The sequence below is a fragment of the Manihot esculenta genome, chromosome 17, assembly GCF_001659605.2.
Source record: "Manihot esculenta cultivar AM560-2 chromosome 17, M.esculenta_v8, whole genome shotgun sequence".
Classification (NCBI taxonomy): Eukaryota; Viridiplantae; Streptophyta; class Magnoliopsida; order Malpighiales; family Euphorbiaceae; genus Manihot; species Manihot esculenta.
This window is the reverse complement of record NC_035177.2, coordinates 31,873,661-31,886,101: the sequence shown is the minus strand read 5'-3', so window position 1 is coordinate 31,886,101 and position 12,441 is coordinate 31,873,661. Positions and strand designations below refer to the sequence as shown.

At 30.1% G+C, this 12,441-nt stretch overlaps 2 protein-coding genes across 2 annotated transcripts; one reads left to right on the top strand and one right to left on the bottom strand.

Annotated features, from left to right (window-relative positions):
• The first annotated feature begins 581 nt into the window (after positions 1-581).
• On the top strand, positions 582-1,644 carry LOC110605556 (cyclin-dependent protein kinase inhibitor SMR6). The gene has a single exon (XM_021744177.2). It carries the CDS (start codon positions 867-869, stop codon positions 1,194-1,196), a length of 330 nt encoding a protein of 109 aa, XP_021599869.1. The 5' UTR covers positions 582-866; the 3' UTR covers positions 1,197-1,644.
• A 6,360-nt stretch (positions 1,645-8,004) lies between these two features.
• Positions 8,005-12,441, bottom strand: LOC110605388 (glycosylphosphatidylinositol anchor attachment 1 protein). Its single transcript, XM_021743951.2, has 6 exons — positions 12,192-12,441; positions 12,000-12,091; positions 11,753-11,852; positions 10,209-11,064; positions 9,909-10,042; positions 8,005-9,148 (listed from the first exon to the last, which is right to left on the bottom strand). The coding sequence occupies exons 1-6, from the start codon at positions 12,299-12,301 to the stop codon at positions 8,281-8,283; spliced, it is 2,160 nt and encodes a 719-aa protein (XP_021599643.1). The 5' UTR covers positions 12,302-12,441; the 3' UTR covers positions 8,005-8,280.

Sequence of the window (12,441 nt, the reverse complement as noted above, 5' to 3'; positions counted from 1 at the left end):
TATATATGCCACTCGCCAATTGTTTAAGTATCTCTTGAAAATTAAATGGTTTAATTTCTTCAAATAATAATATTATTTTAAACGGGTTAATTAAAAGAGATTAAATGATTTAATATTATAAAAAACCTTTTTAATTTTAGCTTTCATGTATAAATTCCACAAAATTATTTGTTATATTAGTAAACAATTGAATGATAAATAGACTTTTGTAATTATGAATTAATTTACAAAGATTCACCAGAAAGGAAACTTTTTGAGTGAAGGCTAAAACGACGACGCGTCTAGACTTTCACAGTTCACTTGTTTAAAGCGGCGACGTTTTGACTTATTCAAATGAAAACGGTGTGGCGGTGATTGTACATATCCTAAAATACAAGCTAACAGAGAAGAAGGGTAAAATGGTAAATATGAGAAAATAAAAAAAGAGCGGGAAAAAGAGCCGTTGATTACAGAACCTCGAAATTTTTGGCGCCAAATAAAAAAACTCCATTTCCCTCGGTTTAGCCGCCTATCCCTCTCTGCTTTAGCCTTTTGGCCCAAGTAAAAATATTCTATTATATATGTAAATCCCTCTTTTTCTTCGTCTCTCAATCTCTATTTTCCTTCAAAAAAACCTCTCCTTTTCATTCCCTCTTTGAAATCCATTTTCTCTCTCATTTTCCCTCTCTTTCTCTCTTTCCTTCGCAGAAATTAGTATCCAAAGACCCTTTTCTCTGATTCCCTCTACTCTTGCTTGTTCTCTTGAATTTGTTCTGATTCTTGAATCCAAACCCATCTTTTCTTTCTTTTTTTTTTTGCCCAACCCTTTTGTGGGTTTGCTTCATTTTCACTTGAAGATATTTTTCTTGTTTGCTTCTTTCAATTAAATGATGGGGTTTTCAAAGAAGACTCAAGTGGATTCTGGTTTAGACTCGAAAGGGAAAAAATGGGTAATTGCTGGAATCGCTATTAGAACTTCATTGAAGCCTATAAGCACGAAACCAAGAGGAAAAAGCAGTGACGAAGGTGAAGATGATGAGGAGTGTTCTACAACCCCGACTGCAAAAGAAGCAAGAATACCGGAGAGATTGCCCTGCCCGCCGGCTCCAAGGAAGCGTCGGCCTTCTTCGACGTGCAAAAACAACGGTGCTAGAGAGTTCTTTACTCCTCCTGATTTGGAATCTGTATTTAAGTGCTATGTTGAGAAAGCAAATTGAAAGACTTGCACTTAGCCTAAAAACAAGAGTCGAACTAGAGCTTAGAGATTTCTTCCTTTTTTTTTTCCCTCCTTTTACTATTAATATTAATTTTTCTCTCTGTTTTCATGTTTTGGTAGCGATTAGTGATTAGGAGCTGAAGCTGTACACAGATAAGATATTCGATGAAATGATTAGTCTAGTTTGGTTTAGCTTGTCTTGGTTAATGTGAAGTTTCTCTTGCACTTGTTGATTTCACCACCAAAACTTGAAGATTTCATGAGATTTTTGGCACCAAAAGCAAGCTTAAGCAGCGTGAATCAGGCATTATCAGGTTAATTACTTTTGATGGGTTTAGTTTCAAAGTGGTATGGGCACTGCAGAGTGTAGAGGCAGAGATGGTACCTTCAATTTATCTTCTGCCTATTCTCTGTAAAGCCAATCATTTATAAACCCACTCTGGTCATTCAATAATTAGTTTTGCAGAGATATTTTGGGCCAAGATCTGAGTGTTCACAAGCTAATAATCTATCATTAGATCACTCTCTTCCTATTAAGGAACAAATGCACAGACTCAAAATTCAGAAATACACTTGTATAGTGTAGATTAGGCACAAAGTTCATGGGATTTTTTTTTCCAGGAATTTTGTAATAGTGTAGTCTTTCTCTGTCAATGTTGACAGAGCATAAACAGAGGGCTTGTTTGATTTCCTGTTTGGCCCACTTGAATAACCCACCTCAGATCTCACCACCAAAACTCCAATCTAAGTTTCCTTTTTCTTAATGTGATTGCAAAATGACAAAAACCCATATATTGATTTGATAGGGTAGAATCCTATGTGGGGTTTAGAAGAATTGTTTGGTTTTGCTTTCAATTAGTGAAAAGGACAGTTAAGTTGGATTTGGTGTTGTTGGGGATGAGAATTGAGGCATGTGTATCATTTATCAACCTCTTTTTCTTTTTTTAACTCCTGCATCTTATAAAAATAGATTTTTTACATGTATCAAATTATAAATTATTTTCTTTTTAATATATATATATATCGTTTGATATTTAAAATTTATTAATCGTGTAGAACAGAAATATTAAAAAGATAAAATTTTCTCTTATAAATATTAAAAAAGTAAAATTCTCTCTTATAAATTCTAAAGGTACTTTATATACAATTTGAAAAAGTTAATAAAGGAAAAATTCACTTCATTTTATTTTACTTTTAAAAAAAAAAAGAAAAAGGTAAATAAATATTAGAAAAGATAAAAGTAAAATTTAGCTACTTATTCATGTAAAAAAGTACTTGCAAAATTTATTTTCCGAGGATTTTTTTTTTCTTAAGAAAATTAGTGGAGTGGATAAGATAATTGGTGCTTTGATTTAAAAGGTGACAAGGAGAAGTAGTTTACCTAATCTTTGATTTCTCTCAGTTTTTTTTTTTTCTATTAAAATTTTAATTAGCATAATTATTAGGCAAAAGGGTGTCTCTAGGGATTAGGGGACTTTAAGAAAGCAAATAGTAAAGGTTGTACTAAAAATTATCAAATTTATTTGATCATTGAATTTTGGATCAGCATGTTAAGCTACAGTTCTCCACTATAATCAATGATGCACTTCATTCCACATGACATAAGTGTTGTTTACATTGTCTTCTCTTATAAATTAAAATCATTAATTTTTTCGTGAATAATTTTGATTTTGTCTATTTTTATTCACTACCAGGGCAGCAACAGATTTTCTGAACCAACTTTCTTCTTACAGATTTTGTTATTAATCTTATACAATTTTATTTATATTGTATTAGAAAATTTAAATTATCAAATTCAATTGAATTAAACTAAATCAAATCGATTCAATTTAAATTAGTATTAATATTATGTTAAAATTTTGATAAATTGTGTAAAAAGAGAGCCCATCAAAATTAACTAGTCTTCTGAATTGTGATTAAGAGACTTAATATAAGTGTTTTGATTTGAGAAGGCTTATATTTTATATGTTATAATTACATAGTAAATTTTTGATTGATTTTTTTTTAATATTTACCAAAAGTAGAAAAATGAAAGAAGATGGAAAAGGGCTGTTGTTAGGTATAAGTTAGAGCAAGAAAAATTCAAGTGATTGTGATGTAATGTAAATGAATGGGCCATTGATGAGCATATTTTTAAGCCAAATTTTATCCAGATTTGAATGAATGAATGAATTGTCTCCTTGTCCTCATTCAATACTTCCAACCAAGATTTTAAAGGGTAAAAGTAAAAAAACTTGCTTGATTTGCTTGTCTACTTGGGACCCAAGAAAGAGAGATATTAGAAATTGGGTTTCTTTCTAGGAGCGAGAAGTATTCGGTCTAAATCGAAAAAATCGACTGAATCAAACCGAATCGATTTGAAATTTTAGTTCGATTTTTTTATACATTTTAGTTCGGTTCGGTTTTTAATTTCAGAAATTTCGATTATTTCGGTTCGGTTTGATTTTGATCAGAAAAAAACTGAAAAACAGAACCGAACCAATTAGTGATAATAATATGTTTTTTCAATAATATAGAGAAATTAAATTATATTAAGGTTAAAATATTTTAATTACATTTTAAAATATTAAAAATAAAGTGTAAAAAATAAAAAAATTATTAAAAATCGAAACCAATCAAACCGAACCGAACTGAATCGAACCAGATCGGTTCGATTTGATTTCTAACTAAAATCGATTCAATTCGGTTTTTATAAACACTAAAAATTCAATTTTCGATTTATTCAGTTCGATTTTAAACCGAACCGACCGAATGCTAAGCCTGTTTCTTTCTATTATTATTACCAAATATATTAAAACTTAAAATTATGGCATTTTCAATATATACTCCATTCTGCAGAGAAAAAAGAAGCCGTTAACATTTTAATACCAAATATATTATATTTGTTATCACAAACTTTATCTAAATAAATTTTAAAGGTTTCATACGAAAACCTTTTGGAGAAATTAAGTTACTTGACCATTAAAGGAAAATACTAAGTTTGTTTTATAAAAATATTTTTTTATATTTTTAAATATTTAAAATATTTAAAAAAAATTAGTCAATAAAAAATATTTTTTTAATTAAAATAAAAAATAAATTATTTTAAAAAAATGATTATCTCTTTTGTAAAGAAAAAAATTATTTTCTATATTTCAAAAATTTTGTTAAAAACTCTATTTATACTTTTACGCTCTAACTATGTTAATAAGTTATTGAATTAATATTTTAATGATAAAATAAATTATTATTAAAATTCAATATGAAGTAAAATTAGATATAAATATTATAAAAATGTTTATTAAATTAAAAATATAGTACTTTTATTAAATACCTTAATTACTATTTCCTCTACTATTTTGAAATGTTTAAAAATTTTGATTGATAATTTCATTTCTTTTCTTTTGCTATAGTTTTATTTTTATATTTATTTATCTTATTTTATTATTTTTATTAATACATATATTTTTATATAAAAGAAAAAGTTGTTGAGTGCATTCATGTGTTATTGAAATAAATGAAGCAATAAAAAGTTTAAATTATTTTTAAATAAATTTAATATTTTCTATAATTATTTATTTTTAATTACCTAATTAAAATTTTATTTGTGTAACAATTATAGTGCGAACTAATTAAGTAACTATTTATAATTTTGAGTTTAAATTTAAAATTTCAAAATTATAATTAAATACTTACAAATAAATATTAATAATTTTAAATTAAAGATTAGAAAAAAAACTTTATTTTTTTCTTTTTGACCTTATTAAGAATTTTTAACAAATAAAAAAAAAGTGGTTATATGTGCAATGAGTTTAAACTCTTGAAACACCAATACTCATATAGCAAAACGACTCATATAGCAAAACGACTGAGACACAAATTCCCATATAACCTCGTCGCCCCTCCAATAGAGTAGTTAATCCAACTCTTACACCCATGCCGATTCTGCTTTTGTTGGGTTTATCATAATCTTCGACTTCCTCTTCAAGGAAAAGAGGTTTGCATTCAATTAAATTTTGGAAACAAACTAGAGGTGAGGATTGAGGGGTTTGATTGTCTCCATAGAAATCATGAGAATTGCAACGTCCTTGCTGTAGGGAATTCTGGGATCAGGAATTTTGCAAGTTAATTAAGTTTATATTTTATTAACAATAATTTTAACAAAAGTATCTCTAATTTGAATCTTAATAAAATTTAGAAATTAAAATATTCAATTTTAAAAATATAGAGATTGATCCGTTAATTATATTAAAATTTAGAGATAAAAATATAATTTATTCAATTTTTAATAATAAAAGTAAGGGTAAATTATATTTTAATATAATTAACAGATTAATATTTTTATTTTTAAAATCAAACACTTAAATCTGTATTTTTTATATCTTTCAAACGGTAGGTTCTTCCGTCCAAACTAAAAATTATTTTATCTTAAAATTTATTAAAAAGAATAGAGAAATAATTTAAATTTCATAAATACTCTTCCTTAACTCTCCTCTTCTCCATTTTATCTCCTTCAAATTCCATAATTCTAATACTAATTTCTCATCTATTTTTACTCTTAGAACAGTAAGAGCATCATCAAATCACAAACCCTCTATTTTTAAAAGCCTCACAAGAGTTGCTATCTTAAATGGTTTCCACCTCCACTACTCCTCTCCGAATGAAAATTCGAAAATAAAGTGATATACGACTTATAATGATGATTATTCTTTCACCCATTTGTTTCTTTGTTAATCTACATGATAGAATGAATACTCCACTTATTCAATTGAACCGTTTAGTCATTGGAGAAAGTCTCGAAGGAGAGCAGTGTGACGTCAGTGTTGAAAGGAAGAATTATGAAATTTGAGAGAAATAAAGTGGGAAAGAGAAGAAGAGTTGAAAAAGAGGTGTTTATAAAATTTAAATTATTTATTTTTTTAATAGATTTTATTACGAAAAGGTCTCACAAAATAAAAATATAAAATTTAAATATTTAATTTTAAAAAAAATTAATACAATTCAGATATTAAAATGTAATTTATTTTAAAAACATAATGATAACGGTAAAAAGTGAAGGGACACATGCATGAAATAAAGGAGAGAGACATGCACACATGGCCTCGTAAGGAATCCAACGTGAGAAGAAGAAGATTCTGTGTCTATACCAATTAATAAATATTTTTTTCCAAGAATCTCAAAACAAACACACCCTCCCATCCATCAATCCTCGACTTTCGATTCCTTTGCTTGTCCCAATTGATTTTGCCCACGTGTTTTTAATTTTTCCGCGTTTTAGCCTCCTGAGGGTCTGCCCGAGCTGCCCGCATTTTTTGGCGGGAATCTAACCCTAACCCAAAAACCGATTTTCCCGCCAAGAATTGGAGTTTAACCCGCGAGATGCGGCTGGATGCAAAATGACTAAAATGCTTGCAAGTTTTTATATTGCTGATGTGTTGTTGGACGATATGGGGTGTCTAAAATGGGAAATTACCAATATTCTTGTGGGGCCTTCACTATTTTATTATAGCCATTTAGAACCTAAAAAAATTGTTAAAAAAAAACTATTACTCCTCCCATCATTTTTTCCATCCTTGCTTTTATAATTATCTTAAAATTATTATTTATTAACTTTTTAAAATTATAATAATATATAAATTAATTATTATAATACTATTTCATTTTATTTTATTTTTAAAAAATCTCTTAAAATATTTTTTTAATATTTAATAAAATTTAATGTATTTAATAGAGATATATTTGAAAATTTAATTAAAAAAATTATTTTTTAATATGTATAAAAAATAAAGTGAACAAAAATTATAAGATGAAAGAAGTATTTAATTTTTATAGTATGAGATAACATTTTAATAATTTTTTTTAGTTTTAAAAAATAATATGTATGAGATTTAAAAAAAATTATTATCTAATTTTTTATTAATTTTAATAATTAAATATTAGAGAAAAAATTAAAATATTTTCGATATACTGATTAATATGAATTTTTAAAATTTAAAGAGTTATTTTACTATTTTTTTAAAAAATAAAGAATCAACTACTAATAAGTTTTTTCATATTCTAAAAGAATCAAATAATAAACATTTAATATCTAAAGCTAATATAAAAATTAATAAATAATTTTTTTTAACATAAATAATATTTTAATATATTTTTAAAAATTCAACAATTAATTAATAATTTTTTTATCGTATTATAAGTATGAAAATAATTATTTTTTTAAAAATAAAAAGGGAATTTTTGAAATTTGTAAATTGCATGCTGCAATTCAATTCAATTTCTTTCCCTTGTATTCTTCCAAAAAAAAATCCAATTCAATTTATGTATATATTAAATTCTTCTGCAATTTGATAGTCAAATTCTTCCGCAATTCAAAAAAGCATTCCTCTCTTCCAAAAATTTTTTTTTAAAAAAAAGAGGTAGGGATTAGTTCAATTAATAAATGATTTTATTTTATTATTTAAAGTTTGAATTAAAATATTTTTATTTTTATTTTTTAAACGTTATAGTTGGGATATGAATGATATTGAATATTTTTTTTTCTTTTAAGTGATTTAAATTGTTTTATAAATTGTATTATTTTAATGATAAACCCAATAAATTTTCTCACTCGGCAGAATTGCTCTCCTGTGAACTTTCTTCTATATATATATAATATTTTAAAATAATATATTTTTTATTATTTTTAATTATTAAATATTTTAATGTTTAATTTATGTGATAGTAAAAATTCACTAATTACTTTCTTAGTTAATTTTAACTATTAATTGTTGTGGAGAAATTTAAAATACTCTTAATGCAGAGAGACTAATTAATAGATATTTTTACAAAACTAAAGGATCAACTAATGAGTTTTTTATAAGGACTAAATAGTAAAACACTTCACAATTAAAGCTAACATAAGGACTAATTAGTAGATTTTTTAAAATCTCAAGGAATAGTAATCATAAAATAACAACAATAAAGGGAGAAACACAACCTCCAATCTCTAAATCAATTACTAGTAAGCAATTTAGAGATGACAAGAACAGGAAAGGAAAATTCTCTTTAATCTACTGATTTCCATCTTTTGCTCAGAAGTATGTAACAGATAAAACAGAGAAAACATGTCAGCAAGAATGAAATAAAATGTGTATGCATAACATCCAACATGGTAAGTGGACCATACCTATATACACATAAGTAGCACTGTTCCAAGCCCTGAGGGACTCCATCCAATTCCAGAAGTCACCAAGGTTAATGCTGTCAGGACCTTCAAATACAGCTTTGGATGTAAAGAATGCGACCGGCGGAAATGCAATGAAACCCAAGATCAGGGTACAACTAACCCTGAAGAAACTCCTCAAACTTGCAGCTCTAATGTCAAGTTTCAATGGCTGAGCCATCAAACACAATGGTACCATTAGCAATGCCCCAATTTCTGCTGTAGCAAAATTAACAACTGACATGAGCAGCAAACCGATGAAAACAGCTGAAATGGTTGCTGATTTTAACATAGCCCAGTCTCCTTTCAGAGATGCATGGGAATGAGAAAATGGTGAACCCAAGATCAGGTACAAGATAAGAAGGCTTAGCATCGAAAGCAATACCCAGGAAACAAAACTGGCTGTTGGGCTCAAATCTGGTATTTGAGAAATCAAATATGGAAGCAACAAAACTACAACACCCCACATATGAATAACAAAAACTTCTTTTGCTGCGCTAAGCCATTTCCATGACCTAAAAGTGATGTCTCTCTCACTTGATGCAGTAGCTACAGGAGTAGATTTGTCGAATTTCATGCCAAAATCCAATTTATTTGCATCAGCATAAAGGGATGCAGCAACCAGGGGCAGTGGAGCTACAAGGAGTGCAAAAGCAATCATGTAGACTCCAACTGACACAAACTTACTAGGAGATGTTAGTAGGTAAAGAAAAAATGACTGGTGAAACTTTTCGAGGAGATTATTCACGGATCTTATAACTCCTTCAATCAACCTGCATCAAATAACAAGAAAAACCTTCAGCCAAAGGACACAAAAGCTGCAGCCTTGGGTATTCTTAATTGGACAGTGGTAGCACGATGGCGTTGCCAAATAAATGAGTCCTTAATCACACACATAAAGGAGAATAGAAAGAAAGGAATCAAGGAAGAGCATTGCCTAAATAATCACTCTAGAATCAAAGGATATTCTAAGGCATTTCAACTGATTGTTCAAAAAAACAAAAACAACTTCAATGCAAAGATGTATGACAGCAGATTGTACAGTTTTGTCTCCAATTGGCCAGTCTTGATTTTAAATTTAAAGAAAAACAATATGTTGGTTTGGGTCTCAATCCTGCCTCAGTGCAATGATCATCTCATTCTTTCTTTAGGAATCTATCTTTTTAACAATTCATAGACAACTAAAATCAGTTGTTTTCTGAATTTGCTCACAAGAAGCAAAACCTAATCGATAAAAAATTTCCCTGAGATTGAATGAGCATTGAGGTTTTTCAACGAGATGCAACAATAAGAAATGACAAATCAAAGTTGCAAAATGAACTTAACTGCAAGTAAAGTTATCCATTCTATTAATTAGAAATTTGACAAACAATGCTTTTACTCAAAGATGATAAAAGCTGCAAGATAAAATATATCCTCACTAGTGGCCATAGACTCAATTGGAAAAGTAGAACTACATGTCGTGGTTCATAGTTCTGTGATTGAAAGCTGAGTTTCAAAGAAAATGGAAAAATGATGTAGAACAACACTGACCTGCCACCTCGCAGAACAAATTCATTAAGCTTGGCCTTGCTAGAAGAAGAAACTTTGGGTGAGATCTCCAAGGTAATTGCATCAACTTGAAAATCACGGAAAGCACCATGAGGACCTGTGGGAATACCTAGTGCCTAGTGGCAGGAAAACGAAGCAATGTAACCTTTTACTTAGTTGCCAATCCAACTGAGATTACAGAAAGCAGCAGATAAATCCCCCATCTTGCCATCCAAAATCACCAAAACAAAGAGAGAAAAGAAAAAGTATCGCAAAAAACCAACTGAAAAGAGAACAGTCTACCTGGAAATACAATGAACTTGCAAGTGTAGCAGTGCCTTCAATATAATCTGAAGCTGGGATACCGAATTTCCAGTCAGGATTTAAACTTCTAGCCAGTTTCCCTAGTAACTCAAATGTTTTTCCCAAAAACTCAAGCCATTTTAAATCAAGTAAAGACCAAAACTTCTGAACCTTTACACGTAAACCTTGCCTATGTACAGCTAAATAATTCACAATATTGATGAGATCTAGATTTGGCATCTGCCCATTGGATGCCTCAGCATATATACCAAGAGTGTCATCCCACTGTTCATTTCCATCTGTAACCTTCAAAACCAGGGCAGCAGCCATTGTCCCAGCACGTCTAAAACCATCAGATATCTTTCCTTGCACAACAGAATTATCATTTGATATCTCAAGATTATTGCCTACAACGCATGCATCAACATTTGAGGAAACTAAACCAGTAAATGACGGTGTATGATAATCTCTTAGCCAAGCAGCAACAGAGTCATATTCGCCATATTGTGAATCAGCAATCAGCCAAATAATATCCTTGGCAAGCCATGTAACTTGGGTAAGCAAGGAAAAAACAGAGTATGCAATGCTCAAAGATAAAGTTTCACTCAAGTCACTCTTTCCAAAATTGTAAGGTGTCACAAAGACAATAGCTTCCTTACCATCACCACGAGGTGCTCTTATTATTCCAACAGTGTTGACACCATAACTTGAACAACTAAAGTTCTCTCTCATCAACCCATCAGGGCTAGAGAAGAAATGCAGTGGATGTAAATGATTCTGCTGTGAAAGGAACTTGTGATAACTAACTTCGGCACCCAAATCTGAAAGATATCTTGCCAGGATCCTTCGACTTTCTCTAAATACAAAAGTGAGAAGTACAAATAATATCAGAAGATTATTTCTTTGTTTCTTCTACATATTATGGGCCTAGAACAGAAGACACAAAATATAGATGTAATGAATCAGGAAAAGAATAAAACAAGATGCAGTAGTCATACAGAAAATGAACCGTAAAATGCCACTTCATGATGCAAAGATTTAAAAAAAGAAAAACTATAAAAGTTTCCATAGTAGCAGATAAAGAATATTGCAGTTAGCTTTCTGGATTATCCAACCCTAGCCACCATGATGAGATTTTACTAGTTAAATTCTCTTAGATACTCTTGCTCAGCCTAGGAGTTGCACAAGAGGAGACTTGTAATTTTTCCCTTATCAGATACTAGATAAAGAAGCCTATCTAAGTCCTACTCCAAAGCATCCCATAAATTCGGCAAACAGGGCTTAAATAGCCTTCTCATACCCAGACCAAAAATTATCTTCTAACAATTTAAGCATGTACATAAAACTTGCACATTCACATGCTCAGACTTCAGATTTATCAAAATTGGCTAAGAATCTCATACCCCATTTGGACGCTCCTAAAAAATCAAACATTAAATCATGCAAATAACTGTGATTTTGAACACAGCGGCTTATGCTACTCAACTGAAGTTTCGATGCATCAAGAGGTGAAATGAAACTAAAGCATTTGAAATTGCACATACATGCCTGTGTCCTCGAGTCCCAAATTCAAGCCACTTAAGTCCTTCGCCAATCTATTTGCCTCCGAAATGTCATGATTAGACAGCATAGAACTTGCAGAACCTATCAAATGATAGTAAAGCCAGAAGTGAAAACTCTCTTACACAAACATTAGAATCTCAAAATCTTGGTTGTTTGGCACCAAATAAAAGTTCTTTTAAGCAAAATTACATAACAAAGATATGAAGCAGAAAGAGTGAAGAGGCCTACCAGGCATGAGGGCATTTTCGGAAATGTATGTGTTCTTAGCGAGCACGGGCAGTAGTAAAAGAGCTAAAACCCCCGCCGTACAACAAACTACACTGAAAGCCAGCCACCACAAGAAACCAACATCAGTCACAAGAAGAAATATCAATAAGAACTAAGAAGATTCAAAATCTAGGGAGTGGAATAAGAGAATACCTAACAAGGAAGCAGTGAGAGATGAGGAAGATCCCAAGAAGCACGATTGGTCTTGGCTTCATCTTGGGGATCTCTCTCGCAGTCTCCTTACCCGTTTCAGTCTGGGCCATAACTGAACAAAGATCGCTGCTTTTGCTATTACTTCAAATTCGATCACCAGAAGAAGCTATCAGGATTAGGGATGGCAAAAGGATCCAGTATTTTCGGGTATTCCATCTTACCCGACCCGACCTAAAATAGGTTTGGATTA

Excerpts from the sequence above, each read along its gene's own strand:
- LOC110605556 (XM_021744177.2), top strand. The coding sequence starts at position 867 with ATGATGGGGTTTTCAAAGAAGACTCAAGTGGATTCTGGTTTAGACTCG.
- LOC110605388 (XM_021743951.2), bottom strand. The coding sequence starts at position 12,301 with ATGGCCCAGACTGAAACGGGTAAGGAGACTGCGAGAGAGATCCCCAAG. Across the intron at positions 12,092-12,191 it reads TCTCACTGCTTCCTTGTTAG|TGTAGTTTGTTGTACGGCGG; the intron begins GTATTCTCTTAT and ends GCTGGCTTTCAG. Across the intron at positions 9,149-9,908 it reads TTTGTTCTGCGAGGTGGCAG|GTTGATTGAAGGAGTTATAA; the intron begins GTCAGTGTTGTT and ends TATTTGATGCAG.